Genomic DNA, 27,160 nt, shown 5'->3' with positions numbered 1-27,160 from the left:
AAGTCTGAGTTTCCAACAACCTATTGAGACAATTTTAGGAAATCACACTAATGTTTTAAAAGCAATTTGGGAAGAACTTTACTTTTGTTTAACAGACTATAATTCTGGTTACTACACAGAATCAACAGAGGAACTGAAAGTCCGAAGCCACAGCACAGAGCCATTACCAAAGTTGGACAACAAGGAAAGAGGCCACTATGGGGCGTCTTCCTCCAGAGAGCCTGTCAAAGCTCAGGAATGGGATGGAACACCAGGGCCACCTGTGGTCACCAGTAGAATGGGAAGATGCTCTGTGAGCCCCACCTTGTTGGCAGGAAACCACAGTTCAGGTAAGATGGATTATGATCTCCCAGACGGTAATTCCTCCTGTCTCTAGAAACTACTTTTATGCAGTATCACTTACAGAATTATCAACACAGATATCTCTGTCTCCACTCAGGCAACACAAGTAGCCATTCACATAGGTTACGTAAAGGGACGTAGCAATATATGGTACCACGCGATGGTACAACTATTCACAGAGATGATAGATACCTGAATGGTGCTTCTTGGAGCTGTGCAAGACAGCAGCCTTGACACCTTAAACAATTTTGTATTAAATTTCTTCAAAAATATCTAAAGGCCTCATCTAAAGCAGTTTTAACTTGTGAAGTTTGAGTAATTTAGAATTTATGCTTCCTTTGCTTCAAAAAATATTTTAAGCAACTGGTAAAAAATGAACTCAAAGTAAAATTGAGAACAGAAATGTAATGAAGATCATCTGAAGAAAGTAGATATCAGGAGGCATCTGAAATGGTGAGCTGAAGATGACGACTGGGCATCGGGAATAGTACTAAATTCCCAAATCTGAGTCAAAGGAAATTTAAAAGTTTTAATCTAATATACCTTTAAATGTCACAAGTTAAAATTAAAATCTGCAATGATATTTTACGTGGTTAACAGGTAGATGTTATTAAACATCAACTTTTTAAAAAACAGCATATATTTCCTTTGAACTTAATCTATGTGTTGGACTTGCAGAGAGTTGTCAATGGAAATAAACAACAAATAATCAAGGAACCTCCTGTAGTTTCAGGTTTCTATTTCTTAAGAGTGTTGGAGTTCCAAAGAAAAGACCAATCCTTTAATATTCTTTTCAGCTCTGATACTCAGAAAGTAATTTACTTGAATTGTGGTCTCTCAGACAGTCGTGCATAAGTTAAAATTGGAACAGGATGAATGCTCTCTGCAATTGCTGATGGATCTTCCTGGGACAATACCCAGTCAGGAGCAAAGTACTGGCTTCCCCAGACTTGACATGTAACTTAAAGCTTTGTTGGTGGAGTCATAACACATATATGGATAACCAACTCTAAACCATGGTTAAAATTTGGCTGAAGGAGCACTATATGAATTTAACAGATATTTCAAAATATATTTTTGATAGTGAAGTATAAATTGCTATAGGTGTATCAGAAGAAGATGTTTGTGCATTTTGTCACAAAGAAAAAGAAAGATAGAGAATAGCTTTTCTATGGGAAAAAATGTCACTTCCCCAAAAAACTTTGACATCACTATTTAATTGGGTCCTATGATTGGTTTGAGACTCATTAGTAGTTTTTAAATAACTATCAAAATTTGTACCAGTTCTATCCAAAACATGTGAACAATATATATTTCTATTGTGGCTAGATATACATTGTATAAAAACTAGAAGTATTCTTTGGGTTTCTATTATGTCATGGTTACTGTTCTATGATCTGAGAGTACAATGACAAAAAAAGATATCCTTACATTTAAGTTCTCAAAGTCTAGAGCAAGGCAGACAAATAGATAACTGCACTATACTGTGTGTTTCATTCAAGGTTCTCTAGAGAAACAGAAGCAATACGATATGTAGAGAGAGGGGAGGGGAAAGAGAGAGGTTTATGATGACGGATTGGTTCCCATAATTGTGGAGGCTGAAAGTCTCATTATCTGCTTTCTGCAAGCTGTAGGTTCAGGAAAGAAAATGGTAGAGTTCTATTCCAAGCTCAAAGGCCTGAGAACTAGGGGAGTCAATGGTGTAAGTCCCAATCTGAGTCAAAAATTCCAAAAGCCAGAATGCAGATGTCCAAGTGCAAGAGAAGACAGATGTCCCAGCTCAAGAAGAGATAGTAAATTTGCCCTTTATTCTCCTTTCCATTATATTCAAATCCTCAACAAAGTGGATGATGTCCACCCACCTTGGTAAGGATGATTTTCTTTACATAGCCTACTGATTCAGATACTAGTCTCTTCCAGAAACACCTTTACAAACACACCCAGAAATAATGTTTTACCAGCTATCTGGGCATTCCTTAACCCAGTCAGGTTGACACATAAAATCACATGTGTTACATAAAAATAAGAGTACTATGGGAAACAGAAGATGTTTTAATCCATTTTGTGTTGCTGGGAACACGAAGCTGGGTAATTTATAAAGAGAATACATGAGCCTGGGTAATTTATAAAGAAAAGAGGTATATTTGGCTCATGGTTCTGCAGGCTGGGAAGCTCAGGATGCATGGAGCTGGCTTCTGTTCACCATGAGGTTAGAGATTCTGTGCTGGGTCAAAATGGGGTTGAACTTCCAAGGGAACTGGATATGTGTGAAGAGGCAAAACTCAAGGGGCATCTGGCTTTGTAAGAACTGACTCTTAAGAACCAGTCTAGGCTCAACAAAGTGAGAACTCACTTACTACCTCAAGAACAGCAGTAAGCCATTCATGAGGATTCACCCCCATGACCCAGACACCTCCCACTAGGCCCCACCTCCCAACATTGCTGCATTGGGGATGAGATTTCCACAGGAGTTTTGGTGGGAAGAAGCCATATCCAAATCACAGCTGAAGAGACATTAGTCAGTTCTTCCTGGGACAGTATGATTTTAGCAGCAATAATCCGGGGGCTGGGGGTGGGGGTTGGTGGATAAAATAATATTTGCTTGAAGATGTAATATGTGAGCTAGAACTTGAAACAAAGACTTGCTCACCAGGAAGATGTAGAAAAAAACCTGCCATCTAGATAAAAATCTAAAAGTCTATGGGATGGAACAAAGTGTATTTGGAATAAAGGATGGGGAAGATTGAAGAAACTGCAAAGGGAGGTGGTGACAGGATAGCTACAATCCTGTAGGGCCTTGATATTAACTAGAAAGCCTTTCTGCTATGAAGTATAAGTGATCAGAAGCTTAAGCAATAATAGCCTTTGGACCCATAGCATCAAGCATCAAGGTAGTCAGTTCCAGGTGTTTTGCAGCTGCTCAGGGATGTCAGGGACCCAGAAACTCTGTATCCTTCAATTCTTCTGTTCTGTTACCCTTGGTGATTGTTTTTATGATGACAAAGCTGATGGACTACACAGTTCTGGGCATCATACTTCAGAAGACTCTCATTTCATCTAATTGGTCAGAACTGGGAAACATCTTCTCTGGTCCAGTCTCTGAGTGAAGGAGAATGGGGTTTCCATGGGCTTGCAGAAAACCATTTTTCTTCTTAATCAAGGGTCTTTTGCCTTCCTTCTGGAAGTGAACAGTATATTAGCAAGAATAAAGGGGAAATTATGTTATATAAGCAATAGATGGTGTCTTCCATGTTGTAATTAGGTTTTTAACTTTATTCGGTGAATATCTTGTGGTTATTTATTATTTTTTAAAGATAGGGATAATGTAATCCCATTGACACCATAGAACACCCAATGATGCCTCTGTGGCTTTAAGTGTGGGTATTTGGGAAGTCATTTACTGAAGTAGAGACAGTGAATGTGAGATGAGAAGCAAGGCTTACGAGGGAAAGTCAGGACTTACATGTTGCCTATGTTAGACTATGTTAAGTTAGAAATGCTCTGGGACATCAAATTGAGAAGCCAGTGGATTGTTGGAATTATAGATATGTAGCTAGAAAGATGTGGATTTGAGACCTAGACTAGACTCCTTTGGCATGGTTAGAAAATTAAGGCTGGATGAGTCTAAACAAGAAGAGTAGGAAACTCCGATGACACCCTGGGGAATCCAAACATTTCACTGTGGGCAAAAGAAGAACTGTGAGATACATTGAAATGAAACAGATAGTCTACAATTAAACTTTTTTGAACACATAGTAAATTACATATAAATTGATAAACATGTACCTTACAGTGTCTTTACACTTTGATATAAATATTCTAATAAATTCAGAGTGTAAACAGAATTTATACCATACTTTCACTTTCTTCCACATCGAAACCCTGAAGCAATCTCCTTTGGTTTACAGCATGTAAAATCTGCCCTCCTGGGTTTTTTTTAGCTCTGTTTGTAGAGGAGGAAATTGTCTACTGACCAGAAGAAATGACACACATATTTTTAGTACCTCAGATTCTTTATCTTAGATTATGAAAGAGGTAGACAAAGATGAAAGAAGAAAGAAATTCTGTTAAGTTTTAAATAATAAGATGGCTGTATTTATATTAGGAAAAATGCAAAACAGAGGGCCAAGTATAGAGTTACACAGACAACATCAGTGCAAGCCAGTGGTTTACGTGAAAGCAAAACTCAAATTAATGATACCATTACTCGAACTTCTAGTCTACGCTTCTACTACACTTCAGGAAAGAAAAGAAGAAAGGGAAAGATGTTGCATGGTTAACTTTTGGTTTTTCTGAAGAGAAAGAACCTAAATAGTGCCAGTTCTGAACTAGAAAATGCCATAGTTCCACTGGCAAAAATGCATAGATATCTGAAGTTCACACTCACCTTTTGCAGTTTTTTGTTTTGTTTTTTGAAGACACAGTCTTGCTCTGTCGCCCAGGCTGGAGTGCAATGGCACCATCTCAGCTCACTGCAACCTCCACATTCCAGATTCAAGCAATTCTCCTGCCTCAGCCTCCCAAGTAGCTGGGATGACAGATGCCCGCTATCATGCCTGGCTAATTTTTGTATTTTTTGTAGAGATGGAGTTTCACCACATTGGCCAGTCTGGTCTTGAACTCCTGACCTCAGGCGATGCACCTGCCTAAGCAGCCTCCCAAAGTGCTGGGATTACAGGTGTGAGCCACCACACCGGCCAACTTTGGTGTTTTAAACAAACTATGCATTACTTGAATAATCATCAGTGAGCTAGTCTTTGTCCAAAATAAGCAAATAGCTACATGAAGAGGGCACTTCAGACTTTCTGTTTTGGAACAGAGGACAATGAGTCAGTATTAACTGTTTCTCATTCTTCTCTTTACGCTTCCTCATCATTATTATCTCCTTGCCCCTAAGTACTCAACTCCATACCTTACACTAGAGAGTAAAGAAGATTGTGCTTATAAACTCCTCCTTCCTTTGTCAACTTTCTGCTTCTACCTCTGTCTCTCTCTGTCCCCGCTCCACACTGATATACATGAAAACTTCTACCAGTCACAGGCTATTGCTTTACCAAAAGTAGTTTAGCCACTTGAAATGGTTGCTCTTAACAGCTCTTCTGAGGAATGAAGGAATTGCTGAAGTAAAGCAAATGTGTCAGGAGATCTCAATTCTAATTAACATTACCACTGGTTGCTGGGGTACTTTATTAAAGTCACTGTTGTTTAGTAAATCAGAGATTCCCCAGAGGGTGATTCTTGAAGGCAGTGGAGAACTGGGACCCAAGTGCTCATGAACATAATAGGAAACAGTGAAGAGATTATACAAGTAAATATGGTATTAACAAAACTCGGATTTCAACCACTGAATCCATTAACAAATAGTTTCTATGCAGCTTGTATCTGACTCTGTTATGGTTACTGGGGACACACACACCTACCCCCTCTAGGTTATGTAAAATATAATCTCTGGCACTCAAAGATTTTATTATGCTTCTTTATGACACAGAACTACTGAACACAAATTAATTAGGTTATAATTAAATGTATTATTTTCATTATTATCTACTGCTTACTATACATTTGAAATCATTCAGAGAACAATTAATTAGTGTAGGCTTGAAACATGATGGAGAGATTAATGGAAGGCATGGCGTCTTAAACCAGGATTATTCCAGATTTTCTTATAAATCATTATGATTATCAATTCAGTGGAAAGAGAATTTTCCATATGGGATAGAAAAGGTGAAGAGACATATCTGTCCTGGCTTGGCCCTGCCAGGTCACACTGACAGAGTGTTTTTGGAAGTAAATTCAGCCCTTGGCTTATGAGCAAAGCGGTATCATACCTACATGTGCAGACAAACATACGGACACACAGGGTTCACAGTGCATTTAAATCTAAAGAATAATGAAAACCCTATGAAGAGAAGGATCAACTGCTATTATAAAAACCTCAGCTTCTGTGTGTTCAACTTTCTGTGTTTCTGGTGTTCTGAAAAGATTCAAGATGAGATGCTAATTGAGACGCCTTCAGGACAGACAGGTATCATGAGCAAGTAAAGCAGGAATAATGCTTTCCTTCATGCGTTTTGCTTATACATGAAGCACATAGAAAAGTACTACACTCCCACAAAGGAAAATGTTTTTTCCACTTTTCTTGAAAATTGAAGCCCTTTTGTTCTAAGTTTTATATTTCCACATTTTCTAGAAGCATTGCTAAGGAGAAATATTTCTCCATTACAAGGAAAATCTATTGCAAGCTGATGCACCTTCAGACTCAATGATGGAAATGCAGGTGACCTGGAAAGCTCAGGGGCACTCCAAGTGGATGAAAGCTACTCAGTACTAGCTGATGCTGCCGTAAGAAAGGCTTGCCCAGGGTTCCCAGATCTAACAGATAATATGTGAAATCTCCCAACTTTCAAATGCAGTTCAATTTTTAGAAAACATTGAGTAGAATAATTCACTTTCTTTAGCTGGGTAAGACCTGAAGACCACGCACTTGCATTTTCTGGTTTGTGGAATCAAGCGGTGACCATTAGGTGGAAGCATAGATTTGACCCTGTGGCACAGAGAAGCTACTTTCTACTGGAAGTAGCAGGTCCCAGCAGATACTTTGCCCTACTTGGCTTTTATTTTCCAGAAGCTGCTGCTCCTGGACAAAGAAATGGTAGCAATAGGAACACTGATAAGAGAGAGGCGTGCAGCCTTTGATGGTCAGGGAAGGAAGGGAGAATTCCTTAGCACTAAAAAAGGAGCAGAGGTTTAGAATTCCACGAATAGTGAGGACTAGCAGCCTAATCCTTCATAGCACACTTGCAAAGTGGCACTACCTCTAAAAGTTGGGTGGGGTAGAGTTAGCATAGGCGCACTTTATGCACCATGGTTCTAACCTTCAAAATTTGGAATTCTGTACTTCAAAGGGCTCTTTGTGTTTGAACAATAGACCCTCTTGTGACAACCAGTATGAGCTAAAGACCAGGAAGACCATATTATATATTCTGCTCTGCAGAACAGTTCTGGGACTTCATGACCCATTGTAGGGAAGCATTTTTCATCATTTATGATTCAGTCTTTCATATGCAAGAGGAGTCTTGTACATACAAATTCAGAAAAGTGAAAAACAGATGCAAATTTAATTTCATTTAAAGAAAACAAAAAAATCCCATTTCTTGCACACCATGCTTGTAAATTCTATACTAATTTTAAATGCCTGCATAAGGTATAACGTAGTGGTTGAGCCCCAGATGGCTAGGCAACCTGCAAATCTGGATTCAAATCCTGATTCTATGTTGTTGAAGACAGTGAGAGCTCTGGCTCCAACATGACATTTTACACACCCAGACCATGGTTCACAAGACATTTGCAGCCAGAATTCTTCTTCTGGTCACTATGTTAAAGATTGAAGAGATCACAAAGACCTTAAGGGGTTATTCAAAGGCTCAAAAATGGAGACCTGGGAAGATGTAGCAAAATGGGAACCATTTATAGTCAGCAACGGAGCTGCGATTCAGGAATGGAACTGCAATTGAACTCAAGAGCACAGTCTTTGGATACTGAATTTTTATCGGTTGATTTATAAGAAAGATGATTTTCTCTTGAAACTTCTAAAACGTATTTCCTGTGCTTTACTTGATAACACTGAAATGACTGGCTAACTCTGCTGATAAACTTCCTGACAGCAATAACGCAAAGCCATTTATGCTTCAGCCTTCATATCCAAGCAGACTCCTGTGCACACACGTTTAGAGAGGAGACACGCAGGCAAGCCACACACAGTTTGGCGACAGGACGAGGAGCGGCAGAACAGTACTCATGATGGTCATTCATGGTAGACCCTAATAGATCAACATAGTTTTCTTTTTTTTAGTGTGTAAGTAAATCATACTTGGCAACAATATTAATAAATTATTATTTTGGTGTCAATTATTTGATGAAATTACAAAAACACTGCTGTGACCCACTTTCTCTGTCTTTACAGAAGAGATAAAGTAAATCTCACTGTGTAGTTATGATGAAGATTATATTTAAAAATGCATGGAAATGCTTGGTACAAAGCTGGTTTATAGTAGCTAGTAGACAAAGGTTTATTCTGTTTCCATTCAATTTTTCTGGAAAAATACCTGTCTTTTTCTAGGACTAAGACTTGATGCTCTCTTTTGAAAGATCAGCACATTGCAAATATGATATTTCTTTAACAAAACATAACAGAAGTGGTTATGAGGCTACTATTAGTGCAACAATGTATGTTCATTTACTTGTATATTTTTTGACAAAGATTTGAAGCCAGCTGATGATCATTTTTGGATTTCCTTGAGTCTGCATTTATAGATGGAATTTGGAAAAAGAATGAGGGCAGGCCTTAAGACTTGGTTGCTGCATTCTACACAGTTGTCAAAGAAGTAATTCTAATCTCTCACACTGCTTCTGTTCTGCTTAGTAACAATGAAGGGGATTTAAAACCAGGTTGTCAAGGATGTGGGAATCACAAGAAAACATTGATGTCTGCAAATGTATGCATCTTCTTTCATAAATATCCAGCTTGAGATTCATTCATCTATTCCTTCAGTCATTTATTCCCTTTGTGTTTATTTTCTAACTAAAATTTCTTCAACATCTACTTTGTGGTGTGCAGGAGGTAGGGAGGACAGGGATATCTATCTATCTATCTACCCTTGACATATATATATATATATATATATATATATATATATACCCTTGACTTGTAGTCTAGCAGGTAAAGCAGAAAATAAAACAATCAATTAGCACAAATGCTATGAGGGGAAAATACTGAGTGTTGTAAGTAAGCCAAGCAGAGCTGGCTAAAGAGAAGGCCATTCAAACAAGCTACCTGGAGAATGTGACACTAAATTTGACACTAGCGTGATGAGTAGGAGCCAGGCAAATAAGAGAGGATGGAGTGTTCCCTGGAGCTCACTCAGGAGTGTGGATAAAACCTATTTGCTTTTAGAACCGGGTTAATATTCAACTTTTTAATATATCTACATAATTTCTAAGCTGAATCTTCTTTTCTCTCTTTCTTCATGTGGCCCAGCTCTTTCGGGATGCAACGTTGCTCCTAACGGTCCTAATTATTCCCCTCTCCCTGTATTCATGACCTTGGCAATGTGCTTTTATAGGTTTTTATCAGGAAGTAAAGTCTATTTCGCATCCTTTGAATCTAGACTGGCCTTGAGTCTTGCACTGATTAATAGAGTGAGATGGAAGTGACTGTGTGTCATTTCTGAGCCTTGACTTCATGAACTGTGAATGCTCCCATGGCTCTTTCCAATCCTGCCACCACCATGTGAACAAGCCTGGACTAGCTTGTTGGAGGATGAAATACAATAAAGAAGAACCCCTCAAAATGTGGGAAAGCACAGCATGGAATACCAGAACCACCTACTTGGCCCACATTTGACTACAGATGCATGAGTGAGCCTGGCTGAGACCAGAAAAACCACCCAGCAGACCCACTGACTCATGAACAAAACTAAATCAGTGTCATTTTAAGTCATTGAGTTTGGGTGTGGCATGACACCGATACCATGAACTGTTTGAATTTTGCCATTTTTTCTCCAAGTGAAAATGCTTTATTATTATTAGATAATAGTATAGCAGTACAGTAACAGGAAAGTAAAGAATGCTCATTGACAAACAAAAAGTTAAAGTGAAAAATGAAACTCTACTGGCCCACATTTTCCTTCACCATCTGACTTTAGGAAGTATTTATTGTGTTGAACCACCATGTTTTCACAGTTTAGGGACTGAGGGCTGATAAGGAGTATGAGTTCTCTGTTACATTCGTTTTTATTATGCAACAAGAACAACAAACCAATCTGGTGGAGTTCGGGTGTTTATTGTAATTTGGACTTTGCTGTAGGCTGTGGACTAACTTCCTGCTTGGCTCTACTTCAGCCCCAGGCAGCTGTGAACTTCCACAGCGACGACCCTCAAAGCTACCGTTCTGTGTAGCCGGATCATGCACCAGAAGACAATTCTCCACATCTGCTCTCCTTCCCAGTTCTAATTGAGTGCCTGGTGACTTCCCCAGGGAACATTTGCCAGGTCCTGCTGCCTGGTTCTGTTCACTGTTTTCTCACTCTGCAGTGTAACTCTCCCTTTCTGAATTCGAGGAGTAAAGGCGTAACAGAATTCTCATTTGGAGGGGCCTTGGAGTGCACTGTAAGCTGTATCCCCAAGTGTCCCACTTTTATTTCTCTGTAGAAAACTATGACTTCTGCTAGCTAGAATGTGTGTTTATCAGAGAAAGTTTTATTTGGATTTCTCCTGATACTGGTAATATGGCTTTGAGAAACAACCGGGAAAGGAGAAATGTGAGGGAGTTAACTATTTTAAATGGTCAAAGCGTGCCTTTGTAGAGTTTGAATGTAAATAAACAGGGTACAAAATGCAAAAGGCTAATTGCAACATAATAGAAGATAATTACTCTTACATTCCAAGGCACAAAGCTGGACTGCAGAAGAAGGACTTGCAAAGGAGATGATCAAAATGAATATTGTTGTCCTTAACTGAACTCTCATTTCTTGCCTAGGAAAGTGGTTAGAGGCTGAGAGAGATAGAGACTAGATATTAGAGAGAATTTTAGATAGACTGTGTGTGTGTGTGTGTGTGTGTGTGTGTGTGTGTGTGAGAGAGAGAGAGAGAGAGAGAGAGAGAGAGAGAGAGAAAGAAATATGAGTATCCAACCCAATGGAAGAAGGGTGAGAACCCATAAATGGAAAGTCAAGTAAGAGAGACTTTAATGAAACCACTCAGAAAACTTGACATTGTTTCTAAGAGTTTGAGGGATAGGCAAGAAGAAAACAGCACAAGAAACTGGCTGAATGATCTATGACCACAGGGAAAGAAAGTTGCTTAGCAAGTAACTGTGCGGCTGCTGATGGTGGGTTGAAGATGTGTATAAAGTGTGTTTCCCATGGACCAGATTTGGTCCTGGAGAGAAACCCTGGAGTGGTCTAGATCATGAGAGTGCCTGGAGCAGCCAGGACTCTCAAGATGTGTCTCATGGTGCCCTACGGGATGCCCAGTTACCCACAAAAGGCATAGAGCAAAGAACCATGATGTCCCCAGGTGAGAGATGGCCAACCAATGAGAGGAGGCCTTCAGGGACACTGGAAAGCACCCCAGGAAGACAGAGATTCAGTGTTGAACACCTGCCCCAGCCAGAGCGTGAGAGATGCTAGCCCATGCCAGGTCCTTGCAGAACCTTTCCTTCTCCCATCTCTCCTCCTCTCTCTGTTTTGGCCCAGATGAGAGTAGACATTGTGGGGACCAAGTTGGGAACAGAGGTGGAAGAACAGGGAAAGGAGGCCAAGACAGAGGCCATCTCTTTTCTGTTTGCCAGGAGCTGACACAAAGTGGGCCGAGGGAGAAGTCTTTCCTTGAGATAATGTTCATAGTTTTGATTAATGTAAGTAACTGGGCACTGAAATTATTACTTCAATAAGACTTTTTGTAACTCAAAGAAAATGAAAGATTTTTGATTATCAAAGTGAAAAAAAAAATGTCCTGGGACTCAGTGGAGGGTTTCTCCAAAGTGCAAGAAAGACCTTTGCCCCATGGAACAGGTTGGTACAGCTCTGGCTTGTGGGGGAAAAAAAAGAAACAGTCCTGTGTGTTCAAACGAACAGTTAAATTCACAAGTTTAAAGAGAATAGAATCTGGTATAATTTTAAAAAATTACTCTAAGGTTATTGCAGATTATATGTAACCTGAGTTGTGGAATTTAAGTTTATTACCTTTGTGGGTTATCTGTGACCCATTTAAAATTATGCCTTATTTTTATTATACCAAAGCTTTTAAAATGCCTTTATGTATGCTATCTCATTCGTACTTCACAAAAACCTATACATTGGTGGGCTGGTATGATTATCTGACTTCTTTTCTTCTTTTTTTTTTTTTTTTTTTTTTTTTTTTTTTTTTTTTTTTTTTTTTTTTTGCTGAGGCTCAAGAGAAATCACGTCAATTGCCCAGATTCACTGATAAGTAGTAGATTCAAATAAAGAAAAGAACTTTAGGTTCTGACACCTAGTACAGCTTTCTTCCCGTTATTTAATTAGGCTGGGTTTCTCTATTTCCGCTTCTGTGCTCCCAGATTTATTCATTTATTCACCATTCACTTATTCACACTTTCATTTATTCATCTATTTTATTCAATTATGAAATTACCAACCACTGAGCACATGCCAGTGAGGGAGAGAGCTGTTGCAGTAATGACAAAAGTTTCAAAATGTTATTACAGTCTGTGATGTAAGGAGAGTAACAGGGCACTTCCTTTAGAGTGTGTTTCAAGGCATCCTAATAACCTGGGAACTGAGCCCTCAAGGTGAATTAGGAGGAAGAGCAATCAAGAAGGAGGACTTTGGAGATGCCTTGACCCTGTGATGCCATGATGCACATAACTGAGGGACTAAAAGGAGGGCAGAGAAGAAGCTGAGAACCAGACAAGGGGAAGGGTGAGCCAGCCACATCCATGACTCAGGTCTTACCTGAATGTGACAGGAAGCCATTTATGGATTTTTATCCCAGGACTTATGTGATCACATATACAGAGTCAGCTAATTTATGATCATCCTAAACCAAGGGAAATAGATTTATGAAGATTAACATGAACAGGCTGCCCCAAATCACCTGCCTTGTAAATCCAAAGGAGAACTGTTTTTGCTGCTCTCTAACCCATGAGATTTCACCTTTCTTATACTTAATTGAGAGGTGTTTTTAACTGATTGTTGGTATATATGGAAATTAATTGTTGAGCAGCTGGGCAGCCATGTTACACATGTGTTTCTGTTGTTGCTGTTGTTGTTGTTGTTGTTGTTTTAAATCAACAACATTGTGTATGCTTGACTTTGGTCCAGTCATTTACTCACTCTTTTGAGAACAGCACTGTGAGGTGATACAAGGATGAACCCTGCCCTTTAAGGAGCTTATTCCTGCCTATGATCTTAGCTGATTTTATAAAGCAAGGGGGTCTTATTGCCTCTGATTCAGTAAAACAGAGAACTGGTCTTTGCTGTTTAGTATTTTGTGGAATTTCATCAAACCCTTTGTGTTCTTATTCCCATTTTTTTTTTTTTTTTCTAGCAGGGTGGTTAGCTAAAGTTATGGAACCAGGCTAGGGTCAAGGAATTTGGTGATATTAACTGATGTGTGTGTACATATATAAAGCCATGAGGTACTTACAGGTTTTACACATTAGTTCCATATGATTATATTTGCAAAGTCAGCTAATTACCTAGTACCATGTTTTATATATGCAATATATTAGCACACACACATATTTTCCCTTTAACTTGGTTTCTGCTAAACACATGCACAGAACATGATGCTGTATACTATATAAATAAACTGAACACTGCTAGAAAAAGATGCAACTTGGTAGTAATTTCATTCTCAATAGAGAAATCCTGAAGTCCAACGATTTTCTGATTCTATTGAGGAAAATCATTAGGTAGAAACCATTCGAATAATGCAGAAGGTATCTTTCATTCTCTTGCCTCTCAATACAATATTAAGTCTGCTTAAGAACCACAGTGACAGTGTGCTGGCTCCAGTTTTGACTGTAGCACCAGCGACCTGTGTCTGTCACTGCAGGGTGGTGGTTCCACCCTGGGACCTCTCCCAGTGCACTCCACCCTGGCACCGTTCCTGTACTGCAGCAGTTGGCTTCCTTTGGAAAGGCCCCGTGGAGATGCTGTATCAACAGTGTTCACAAAGAATGCCCTTTCTGTTTCTGTGAAAAGCCCCAGAAGACATAATAAAATAGGAGGCTGTCTGACTTAGCCAAGGCATTTACAGAGACTAGTTCTGGAAGTTTTGTAATCGGCCCATAAAATCCTATCAAATAATATATTTATTGCCATCTACTGTCCAACACAGGAACTGCAATTCCTCAACACACACACACACACACACACACACACACACACACACACACACACTTTTTTTTTTTTTTTTTTTTTAAGGTTATATAGTACTCAGTTGAAAACTGGTCACTGTAGTCAATGTATTTTCGATTTTTTTTTTTTTCTGGAAATATGTGGAAGGTGAAGAGATAGAGAAACATGGCTCTTTATCCAAGTGAAACATACAAATCATCTTTTAGAGTGGTCTCATTCTTTAAAATATTATTTAGAATAATCCAGTCAACAGGCCTGGGCAATGGCTTAGGTCTGTAGTCCCAGCACTTTGGGAGGCTGAGGCAGGCAGATCATGAGGTCAGGAGACCAAGACCATCCTGGCTAACATGGTGAAACTGTCTCTACTAAAAATATAAAAAATTAGCCAGACATGATGGCATGTGCTGGTAGTCCCAGCTACCTGGGAGGCTGAGGCAGGAGAATCACTTGAACCCGGGAGGCAGAGGTTGCAGTGAACCAAGATTGCTCCATTACACTCCAACCTGGACAACAGAATGAGACTCTGTTTCAAAAATAATAATGGGATTTCAGTCAATAAATGCTCAATGAGCCCTTATTAAGGATCGGTTATAAGACTCAGGGAAATATGCTGAGTAAATATATGGAGGAAAGAGACAGATGTGGTTCCTACTTTCAAAGAGCATGGAGTTTAGTAGAGAAGGAAAGGGAAGGAAGGAAAGACCAAGTGTGCCAGGCAGAGTGGAGTAGCATGATTAAAATCCTGCAGTAAGAGAAGGCATGGAACTTAGGATAGCCTGGTGCAGTGTACTAGGGGCAAGGCTACTAATGAGGCTGGTTGTATAAACTGAGCTGTGTGTACCATTGTGAGGAAGCAGTGTGTACTTTGTTATAAGCAGAGGAACTAAAAGATCAGATTGATCCCTGAATAATAAAAACTACTAAAATTTTTGAGATCTTAGTACATGCTTTTTGCTATGGAAAAATCTTAGCATTTATTATCTTATTTAATCCTTACAGCAATCCTGTGAGTTAGGCACCTTTATTTCTCTTATTTTATCTGTGAACAAACAAATGTAGAGAAGTCAAGCAAATTGCTCCTGGTCATTCAGCCAGGAAGTGATAAGAGTTCAGCAGACCTCGTGAAAAGATGTACCTCTTTTTCAAAAGCTCCAGCAGAAGTTTTAAGTTCACTCTCATTGACCAACTTGGACCACATGTCCATCCTTGTACCAATCAATGTCATCAATGGGACAGAATGATTGATTGGACAGACTTGAGTCATGTGGCCACTTCTGGAGCTAGAGTAGAGATCAGGTCTTATTACAGAACCATAAGAATGGAGATGACTGGTGATGCTATTCTCTAAAGAAAAATCAAATCCATCCCAGAAAAAGAGGAAATGGATTTTAGATAGAGAAAAATGACAGATGACCATTACCCTTCCTAGATAAATTTTTATGGGTGTTTAAAAACTATTTACTACCAAAACTTTTATCAGCAGTGTTAGAACATTTTAACAAATAGCAGACTTGAGTTATGCATAATTCTATCAACATCATTACTAAAAACACATACACAGACAAAAACGAAAACAAAAATGCTGACCAGAAAAGAGCAGTAAAAAAAAATGGTCTTAATAAACTAGCTCATGATTAAACAAGAATATCCCGGGAGAGAGATCCAAGATGGCTGATCACTAGCAGCTCAGGATTGTAGCTCCCAGTGAAAACGCAAAGAACGAGAGGACGCCACACCTTCACATGAATTCTTGTTGCTCATGCACCAGGAGATTCCCAGCGGAGGAGCCCCACGGGTCACCAGCGCGACTCTTGTGACCGGCGAGGCGGTTTTGCCGGTGCCTTGGAGCGTCAGTTCTTGGTGCAGAATCAGAAAAGCACCATCAATCTTAACGCTGCTGATTTAGTCGGCACAGTGGGTTGCTCAGATTTCGGCACCGAGAATCAATAAGTCGGACGCCACTCAGAAACCCAATTACAAAGACGGTAATTATAAAGACCACAGATGGATATATCTACAACGAAGGGAAGAAAACAGCCAAAAAAGGCTGAGAATACCCAAGATCAGAACGCCTCTCCCTCAGCAGGGGATCCCAGTTCCTCATCAGCAACGGAACAAGGCCTGATGGAGAACGAGTGTGTTCCAATTACATGAGCAGGCTTCAAAACGTGGATAATAAGAAACTTCTGTGAATTAAAAGAACTTGTTCTAACCCAATCCAAAGAAACTAAGAACTTTGTGAAAAAAGGTTTGACGAAATGTTAACAAGAATACACAATTTAGAGAGGAAAATAAGTGAATTGATGGAGCTGAAAAACACAATACGAGAACTACGTGAAGTATACACAAGTTTTAACAGTCGAATTGATCAAGCAGAAGAAAGGATATCAGAGGTCGAAGACCAACTCAATGAAATAAAACAAGAAGACAAGATTAGAGAAAAAAGGATAAAAAGGAACGAGCAAAGTCTCCAAGAAATATGGGACTATGTGAAAAGACCTAATCTACGCTTGATAGGTGTACCTGAATGTGACGAAGAGAATGAATCCAAGCTGGAAAATACACTTCAGGATATTATTCAGGAAAATTTTCCCAACCTAGTAAGGCAGGATAATATTCAACTCCAGGTAATACAGAGAACACCACAAAGATATTCCTCAAGAAGATCAACTCCAAGGCACATAATCGTCAGATTCACCAGGGTTGAAATGAAGGAGAAAATACTAAGGACAGCCAGAGAGAAAGGTCAGGTTACCCACAAAGGGAAGCCTATCAGACTTACAGCAGATCTCTCAGCAGAAACCCTACAAGCCAGAAGAGAGTGGGGACCAATATTCAACATCCTTAAAGAAAAGAACTTTCAACCAAGAATTTCACATCCAACCAAACTAAGCTTCATAAGTGAAGGAAAAATAAAGTTTTTTGTGAACAAGCAAGCACTCAGAGATTTCATCACCACCAGGCCTGCTTTACAAGAGCTTCTGAAAGAACCACTACACATAGAAAGGAATAAACAGTATCAGCCATTCTAAAAAATACCAAAAAGTAAAGAGCATCAATATAATGAAGAATTTACATCAACTAATGGGCAAAATAGCCAGCTAATATTAAATGGCAGTATTAAACTCATATATATCATTATTAATTCTAAATTTAAATTGACTAAATCCCCCAATCCAAAGACAGACAGGCAATTTGGTTAAAAAACTAAAACCCATCAGTATGCTGCATCCAGACCCATCTCACATTCAAGGACACACAAAGACTCAAAACAAGGGATGGAGAAAGATTTACCAACCAAACAGAGAGCTAAAATAAATAAATAAAAAGCAGAAGTTACAATTTTTACCTCTGATAAAATAGTCGTTAAAGCAACAAAGATCAAAAGAAGCGAAGAAGGACATTATATAATGATAAAAGGATCAATGCAACAACAAGAAGAGCTAAAGATCCTAAATATATACGCACCCAATACAGGAATACCCAGACATACAAGACTAATAAAGAGACTTAGACTCCCACACAATAATAGTGGGAGACTTCAACATTAGTATTAGACAGATGAATGAGACAGAAAATTAACAACGATATCCAGGACTTGAACTCAGATCTGGAACAAGTAAACATAATTAACATTTATAGAACTCTCCACTTTAAATACATAAAATATACACTCTTATCAGTACCACATCATATCAACTTAGAAGTTTAAACGAAATGTTGGTTGGATCCTTGTTTGTTATTCTCTTCCCTCATTTTCTTTCATGTCTTCATTATTAAGGACAATTATAGGCATACCCATATTTAGACAGCATTCTAGCCTGGGCAATAAAGCAATATCCCCATTCTCTCTCCCTCTTCCTCTTTCTCTTTCTTCCTCTTCTTTATTCTTTTTCTTCTTATTCTTTTTTTCAAAAAAGAAAAAAAAGAATATCTCTGAGATCATTCAATTGTTTCAACACATTTCATTTACTAGCATCAAGAATCAATGATGAAGTAAAATTTGTAAAATAATAAATGTCAATGTTAGAAGATAATTAACAAAATTATCTATCTTGAGTATAACATATAATACAAGGAAATTAATATAAGAGTTTATCATGGTGGCAAGGAAAATAGGTGAGATATCTTTTCTATCACAACATAAAAATATATGTTAGTCAATATTCATATTGGAAAGGAATGTATTCTATGTCCTACCAATTACTATGGCATTACTCTTATTGTAAAAGAAAGCATGGACAAGCACCAATTTTGGGATCATAAAAAGTTTGAAATAACATAAGCATATAGTAAAAAGTTATATCACATATTAAAATAAATTCTATATTCCATATATTAAAAATAATGACATGAATCTATATATGTTGACAGAAAAAGATCTCCAAAATGCATTATTGATTGAAAATGCAAATTGCAGAACAATATATAGAGTATTATGCTATTTATGTGGATAAAAATACTTGCACAGTATAAACCCTGAAAATTGCACAGCAAAAGGACTGTAAATACATTGATGAATTCCCTGCTATTAGCACCTCTGGAAGAGGGAATAATATTGTAGAACGGGAGGACAGTCAGTGGATATTTTGGGTTTAATTGCAATGCTTTTGTTTTTATATTAAGGATGCATTAGTATATTACTTGCATAATTAAACTTTACTTGTTTTTTAGATTTTCTTCTCTACCCTCATACACTTGCATGCATATACCTATGCAAATAAAAAAAATCCATCTTTATTGGAAACAAAAAGAAAGAATCAATGAGTAGAACCTTGGAATTTGCTTCTTGTTATAGATGATTAAAAATGCCCTGAGAGTTTTTATGACTTCCCTCAGGTCTCATGGGCAAAAAAAACAATGATTCTTGGATTTTGCCATCTAGATTTTTCCAGGAAAGCACTTCCTAATTGGTGGTTCTCAAAGCCCTTGAAGTTTTCAAAGGATTTCCCATGATCCCTGCACTGAAACTTGACATTTTCCTATGTTTTATTGTTTGTTTTAAAATACACAAGTGGCATATTAATTGTATAAAAAGTTAACTTTTAAAGAGAGCTCTTTGGGGACAGAGTGCGTAAAGCAATGATTCTCAAACTCTGGCCTCAGGACACCTTTTGTTCTTAAAATTATTGAGGACCCCAAAGACATTCCTTTATGAGAATTAAGTATAACAATATTTATCATATTATAAATTAAAATCGGGAACTTAATATATTATCTAGTTGTTAGAAATTTAAAAACAACCCATAATATATTAACATAAATAATGTTTTTCTTAAAAAATAATTATATTTTTAAAAAATATATGAGCAGGTTGAATTTGTTTTACATTTGTGAGAATCTTGTTAATGTCTGACTCAACAGAATATAGACAGTATTTCTTTTCTCTTTTGGATTCAATCTATCATAATGTCTTGCTTTGGTTAAATACATCAAGAGAATCTGTCCTTATACAGATGTGTAGTTGAAAAGGTAGAAATACTTAAATAGCTTTTTAATATAATTGTGAATATTCTTTTTTAATACCCTTCTAAAATTCAATGACTAGTAGTGTCTGAAAGGCTAGTTGCAATGTTAGCTGCATATCAATAAAGTCTCTTACATCTATTTCTCTATTTTGAACTGTAAAATGCATTATCTATCATGATTTATAACATTGTGCATTTAGAAAATAATAGTTCATTAAGTTATGTGTATCTTTCATGTTTTGACACATTTTGTTATAAAAATCAATATATCGCATGCCTTAATATCAGTAATGATCTCCTAAGAACAGCCTTTAAGCATTAGGATAATCTCAAGCTCACAGTGATGGGTAAAAACTTTATCAAAATTTTAATTTTTGCTTAAAAGCTCAAGTTTATTATTGTCAAAACAGTATCAGTTGTTTTCTTTGAAGAAACAGGTTCACTTCATTCATTCAAAAAAAAATCTGCCAAATATCCAAGTCTATGTGTTAGTGGAAAACAAATAATTACTAGTATAGTTTGGTGCTACTCCTTTGATATGTGAAAGTGATGGCAGATTTATCCATTGCTTTGAGACTTTCAGTGCATTTGTCAATACAGTGAAAAAGCAAATAACATCTTAATATTTTTGTGAAATAGTTTGGACTTTATGTCCTGTCCCCCAAAGCATCTTAGAGACGCCAGAACTTCTGCTATAAAGTGAACAAGCATAAACACTACTGAAATCAGGTTGAATTCTCTGCTGTGGAGAATTTGAGTGAGTACAGCCTTAGATTAGGCTTATTCATAGCCAGACATTGGTTACGTTATGTCTATAACAATTGGCTCAAGGCAAAAGCATAGGAACATGGCCATTGAAATAGAACATACTAAGGAGGACCATCAACGTTGTAATAACTGGTCACATGTTCTCTCAAAATGTTTGCTATTTAACAAAGTACAAAATTCAATGGTATAAAGAGGAAATGAAATGCCATCAGCATTATGTCCAGTTTTGATTTTCACTTATTAGGAGTAAAGAGTTTTCACCTCACAAGGTGGGTTATCTACAAAATGTAACCATGGCATTTCCTTTCTTATGATTTCGTTATTTAGAAGCAAAATATATTTTTAAATAGGTCAAGTGATTTTTGTAATGCATTCATTTATAGTATCAGGTGACAAAAGGATTTTGTTTCTTTTGTTTGCGTATTGTGTTTTTGATGCCATAAAACAAAGTGAAATTTCTGTCCCCATGGTAATATGCATTTGATCCTTTGCAAATATGACTTTTTGAGTTTATATTGAAGCTGATGGGTTTTCCTTACCTAACAATTTTTAAAATAATTAAGGAGTATGTTTTACTTGTTAAATGCAAACTATGTAGTTTTTTCATATATATTTTAATTCATGTTTAATGTGAAAAAAAAGTATTTTTGAAAATAAAAGCACATTTTCATACTCAGCTAAAGTGATGAATACCCCAAGGTGTTTTAGAAATTATATATTCTTATGAAAGAGGCTGTCAAATAAAAAAATCTTAATGCTTCACTACGCTGTGTTGCCATGGATGAAACCAGATATGCATTGCAGCATCTTGGGCATCCCTGTGTTTTAAGTTGTATAATTTATATGCTCTGTACATAAAATATGGAAGACAAGGAAAAATCCCAGCCCCTCAGATGACCGGAAGGAATGAAGGACTATAATGAGTACATTGGATCATGAGCTGCCACCTCATCGCCACCTTACTTTGCTCTGGATTTCAGGTCTTCAGCAGAATTTCAGTATTCCCAAGAAGAACCATCAATTATTCCAATAATACTTCTGTCCTACACACTAGGACCTCAGTCCATGGGTTAAAGGATACCAGTGTCTTTCACAGCTATGCAAATCTCAGCTGTCTCCAGAGAAGAAAACTCCTTGGAAAGCTGAGGAGTGGGCATGAGGGGGTGGGGGGAAGAGAGAGAGAGAAGCTACTCCCAAGATAGATTCCTGCATCCTGCTGATTTTCTTTCCTTTCTCCATGGTCACAAAATGATCACAGCAGTTATCAGCTTAGTTTCATCTTTTTATCTCCATAGTCACCATGCTTAGGTGTATCAGCTTTTCAGAGATCTGTAAAATATTTAATATTGTTTAAAAATTGTAGCACCAAAATTCCAAAGCTGCCTCATTCACATTAATGAATAGCAATTAAATCAGTGAAAAGTGTGACATTAGTTCAACGTAATTGTCAAATTTAGTATTAAAACAATTCCATTACATTTTGAAATAATCTGTAGACCACCTTGTCAAATCCTGTATGAATTCCTGAGTGTATATGATTACTGTTTAGAAGTCATAGCCAATCTTGAATTAATTGGATTACTCACAGTCTAACAATTTCAAAAAAACTATAAAAATTCATTCAAATTATATACAGGAAAAAAAAATTACATTTAGTGTAGGGCACAAAGGCATCTTACTGTGTTTACTTTGACGTGTGATGGGAGACTCAAACAAAGTGTTCAGAACCCTGGATAATTTAAATATAGTCCAGGAAAAACTGCCACTTTTGACTCAGGTGATAGTTTATCTCAAAAGCACATGTGTTATTAAAAAAAAAAAAGTCTTTTCCAGAAAGCAGAGTTTGCAATGAGCATACTTTGGTGTATTTTAAAAAGAAAGCCACTCTGTGAATTCTGTGTAACTCCAAATCCTTGATTAGAAACTTTCAGCATCATTAGCTACTTGGGGCAATTATTATGTTTTTGCTAGTACAGCAAAAATATTATGTATTGGGAAAAAAGATACGTGTCCTCAGAATTTGACTGATTTTATTTCTTTAATGCCAGATGAAATTTTTCTTTTGCATATGAAAATGCACCAATCGTGTATGGTTATGCAGATACAGTGGTTGAGAATGGTCATTTGTCTTTTTTTCTGGAAACAAATAGAACTCCAGTACTCACGGTGATAGAAACAGATGGCTTGGAAATGATCCTGTAACAATGCTAGTGACAATTCTAAATAAAAATTCAGTTCTCCTTAAGGTGAAGATGGGAAATTACGTTTTTTTTAAAGTAATGAAAGTTTATATCTATTAAGAATAAAAAGAAAGTCCAGGAGCAGTCGCTTATGCTTTTAATCCTAATATTTTGGGAGGTCGAGGCAGGCAGACCACTTGAGGTCAAGAATTCGACACCAGCCTGGCCAACATAGTGAAACCTCATCTCTGCCAAAAATACAGAAGATTAGCCGGGTGTGGTGGCACGAGCCTGTAGTCCCAGCTACTTGGGAGGCTGAGGCAAAAGAATCGCTTGATCCCGGAAGGCGGAGGTTGTAGTGAGCTGAGATCATGCAACTACACTCCAGCCTGGGTGAAAAAAAAAAGAGAGAGAGAATAAAAAGAAAAAAGTTAACTAATAAATTACATAGTCTTACAGGTACCTATTTAATAAAAACCTTATGATGATGATGAACTACAGATCTGGAAACATCATGGAATTGTCTTGATAATGGTTTACTCAAAGGAGTTAAACTGACCCTGTTCCTCCCTCCTTCGCTCTTTCCTTCCCTCTTTTCCTTTCCTTTTTCTTCTTTCTTCCTTTTCCTTCCTCTCTGTTTCCTTCCTCCACTACTCCTCTCTCTCTCTTTCTTCATTGACTTCTCATTTTTTCTTATTCTCTTTACACTTGATCTTCACTAAAGTGCAAAAGTGAGTCCGCTTTTACTTCTAGGATGATACTAGAAAAGTTTTCAAAGGAAAGAATTTTTCCTTGGACATAGGAAGAACAAGCGCCTTCTAGCTAATAATTAATCTCTTAATTGGGTGAATTTTCCTTAGGATAGGAAAGCTCTGTTTTGGATCTTTTTCCAGCCACGTGCCCAATGTTGGTGGACTCTAAAATTCTTGGCAATTATTCTGTTAAAATTCAGGATCAGGCTGGGCATGGTGGCTCATGCCTGTAATCCCAGCACTTTGGGAGGCAGAGGTGGGTGGATCACCTGAGGTCAGGAGTTCAAGACCAGCCTGGCCAACATGGTGAAACCATGTCTCTAAAATTAGTCGGGCATGGTGGCAGGCACCTGTAATCCCAGCTACTTGGGAGGCTGAGGCACCACAATCTCTTGAACCTGGGAAGCGGAGGTTGCAGTGAGCCGAGATCATGCTACTGCACTCCAGCCTGGGTGACAGAGTGAGACTCTGTCACAAAACAACAACAACAACAACAACAAAATATTCAGGATCAAAACTTTCTGTTTCCAGTGTCATAGCACCTCAGCCTCATTGTTCAAGTCTCAAAGAGCATTGCATTTCCAAAGGTAAGTGAGCCAAACAACTGCACTCTGATGTTATAGGTCTAAGGGATCTCAGAGAGGCTTCATTATAATTCCGATCTTTTCGAGAATGTTCAGGATTGTTTCAGATAATTCTTTTGGTCAAAGGTAGGTGAGATGAACAATTGTACTTTGATGTCACAGGCCTAAAGGATCTCTAAAAGGCTTGGTTATAATTAGAATTTTGTTCTATGATTTTTGATGGCTTCAGATAATTCCTTTGGTCAAAGAAACGGTGGATGCAACCTCTTAAGGATTTGTTTCATCAACCTGGTCTCAGAAACACCATAGGAAATTCCAAATGCATTTAGGTTAAGAATCATGTGAAACTGAAAGAAGAGCCAAAATAAGTGAGATAAACAAAAATCTCGCCATTTAAAAAATGTTCCTTCCATGTGTTGTTACCTTAAGCAGTAGTGTTATGGAGTGTGTGTGTGTGTGTATGTGTCTGTGTGTGTGTGTGTGTGTGTGTGTGTGTGTGTATCTGCCTGTGTATGTGTGTGTGTATTATGAATATATGGTCATGATCTTAGTCTGCCCCTACACATGGAGTCATATTCCATGCTGGGATCGAACATTAGACCACCAGGTGACCTGACTCCAGAGCTAGTCCACATAGGGTGCTTGGCTAATTAGTTTAAGTTGCCATGTGCAATGGGTGGTTAGTGGTTTATATTGCAGTGCCTAAGGGGGCTTGATGAATCTAGATGTGATCTGGACTGACATCCCAGTGGGGTAAGGCAAGGCACTTCCAGGTCACAGTGAAATTGGGAGTTTGCTTGGATTTTGGCGAGGCATAGTTTGTGCATTGAAGACAATGTTGTCTACAGTGGAAGAAACAGGTTAAGTTGGTCAGACCAGAAATCAACAAAAGGGAAAATTAATCTTTAGGTAACTTAGGTGATATAAAAGCTTTTGATGCGGTTAGATAAACTTTTTTCATCAGATGATAATATCTTCAACATAAACTGCAAAAAAAAAAAAAAAACTCTACAGTAAATAATTATTTGTCATCTTTTCCTAGGAAAAAATACTGAATTTTCTCATTCCATGTGACCAAATGTGCTAAGCTAGTCACGGCATGTATGGAAACATCGGCTTATTATGGAAACATGATGGATACTTTACTTGTTATTTTATGTAATAAACGATGATTCCTTGAGGTATGCAAGGATTTAGGTATCCTGAAAAATGAGGCTAATTTATAAGTTACCAGGATATTTTTTCTGTGTCATCACATGATACACATGTATTTAAACAGCCTCAGAGAGAATCCAGTGGTATTTTCAGGAATGGGTGGGCAGGTATTTAACACCCACACAAAATCAAGGGAGAGTTTTCAAATGCCATTGCCTCCTCTGTAGGACCCTAGGGGTTCATATCCCCTCTAACTGGAATCACTGCTTTAGTAAGCAGGGGAGACAGGCCTTAAAACTAGGTCTTATAATATATTCTTTGTTACGTCATTGCTCCTTGCTTTGAGGAGTTGCAGTGACCTTTTCTAGGTTAATTTGAGTATTTTCAGGGAAAGAAAAATGCATAATAATTGAACGCTTATTCGGTGGTTCCTACCAGCAAAAATGCTAAAAACCACAGCAAACAGTGCAAATGTTGCCTAAGAGATAAGGCAGTTCAGAAGAGAGAAAGGAGAAAAGAAGATCACAGTATGCTTTACAATAAAAGTCCAGTTGGAACTAAGTCTTAGAAAATGGTGAGATATGGTTTGATAAAAGTTGGCAACAACTTGAGATGAAGGGTGGAAGCAGAATCAAATGTGGATACCAGGAGGGTAGACTAAACTGTGTGTGTGTGTGTGTGTGTGTGTGTGTGTGTGTGTGTGTGTTTAACTGTTTTGTTTTGTTTGAAATGGAGTTTCACTCTTGTTACCCAGGCTGGAGTGCAATGGCGTGATCTCAGCTCACTACAACCTCTGCCTCCTGGGTTCAAGCCATTCTCCTGCCTCAGCCTCCGGAGTAGCTGGGATTACAGGTGCCCACCACAATGCCCAGCTACTTTTTGTATTTTTAGTAGAGACAGGCTTTCACCATATTGGCCAGGCTAGTCTCGAATTCCTGACCTCAGGTGATCCACCCAGCTCGACCTCTCAAAGTGCTTGGGATTACAGACATGAGCCACCACACCCGGCCCAAATTGTATATGTTTTAGGAAGCAAGAAGCAGTGGAAAATTGAGTGGACCTATCAGATGCATCCAGGTCACCGAGGACCTCTGAAAATTAGGCAGCTTTTCATGATAATAAATGTAGAATAACTGAACATTTTTGAACAAGATGCATTGTGGTCAAGTTAGATTTGAGCTGAGAGATTATAGCGAGGTTTCTGAGATGAGCTGAGATAAATACTGGAATCATTGCAAGGGGAGAAAAAAAGCAAATTCCAGCAAGACTAAATTTATACAGAGAGGAAAACGAAGTTCTGAACTGAAAAAGTACAAGATTTAGACCTTAAGCCTTTAGGAAAATGGAGGTGATGTTTCTACTATAAGTAGGAAAAGTAAAAGGAAGATCTAAGATATTGAGGAGAAGTTAGAACCTGGTTTGCATCCTGAGGCAATGTAGACAGCCTAGTGTCCAGGAAGCACAGGAGCTCAGAATCAAACAGGTGCATGGGAAGGGGACAGAGCTACGGAAACCAGCATGTGACTGCAAGGGAAACCACTGCATTTGAAGACATGAGACTGCTGATGTTCTTAAGAGAGAAGCTGCAGAGGGAAAAGGCCAAGCAAGAGACAAGGAGATAAAGCTAAAAGGACATTGGGTTGGGAGAGAGGTGAAGCCATGCCTGTCACAGATGGAAAGGGAGTCATTTTCTTGAAAGAAAATATAGTTGGTGTCATTAAAATTAGAAGGAGGAATAGAGGCAAGAGTCACCATGCATGTACCTGTGTGTATGTGTGTAGGGGGTGAGAGCTGGCATTCACTAAAAGCACCTGTTATGTGTCTGGTGTTTTTCTGTGAATTATAATTCAGTTTATGTATTTACTCAGCCTTAGCTCAACTCTTCTCCACTAACCTGGAAACCAGGATATTTCACGGTTACTGTTTCCTTATAACATGCAAGCAATACATTCTGAAATGCTTCTGACTTCCGGATCGGTTGGAAAGTAAGTCTGTGGATCCAGGATC

The 27,160-nt window shown here is 38.1% G+C and overlaps 1 protein-coding gene across 3 annotated transcripts in view; it reads left to right on the top strand.

Annotated features, from left to right (window-relative positions):
• The window catches only part of NYAP2 (neuronal tyrosine-phosphorylated phosphoinositide-3-kinase adaptor 2), a 303,720-nt gene that overhangs the window by 219,961 nt on the left and 56,599 nt on the right, over positions 1 to 27,160 (top strand). For all 3 annotated transcript variants that reach the window (XM_003925465.4, XM_074398947.1, XM_074398948.1), the window contains one exon: positions 120 to 329. In XM_003925465.4, coding sequence (XP_003925514.1) covers positions 120 to 329 — 210 coding nt within the window. The remainder of the gene's footprint in view (positions 1 to 119; positions 330 to 27,160) is intronic.

This window comes from Saimiri boliviensis, chromosome 5, assembly GCF_048565385.1.
Source record: "Saimiri boliviensis isolate mSaiBol1 chromosome 5, mSaiBol1.pri, whole genome shotgun sequence".
NCBI classification, from domain to species: domain Eukaryota; kingdom Metazoa; phylum Chordata; class Mammalia; order Primates; family Cebidae; genus Saimiri; species Saimiri boliviensis.
Note: the sequence above shows the minus strand (reverse complement) of the source record. Positions and strands in the feature narration are given on the sequence as shown.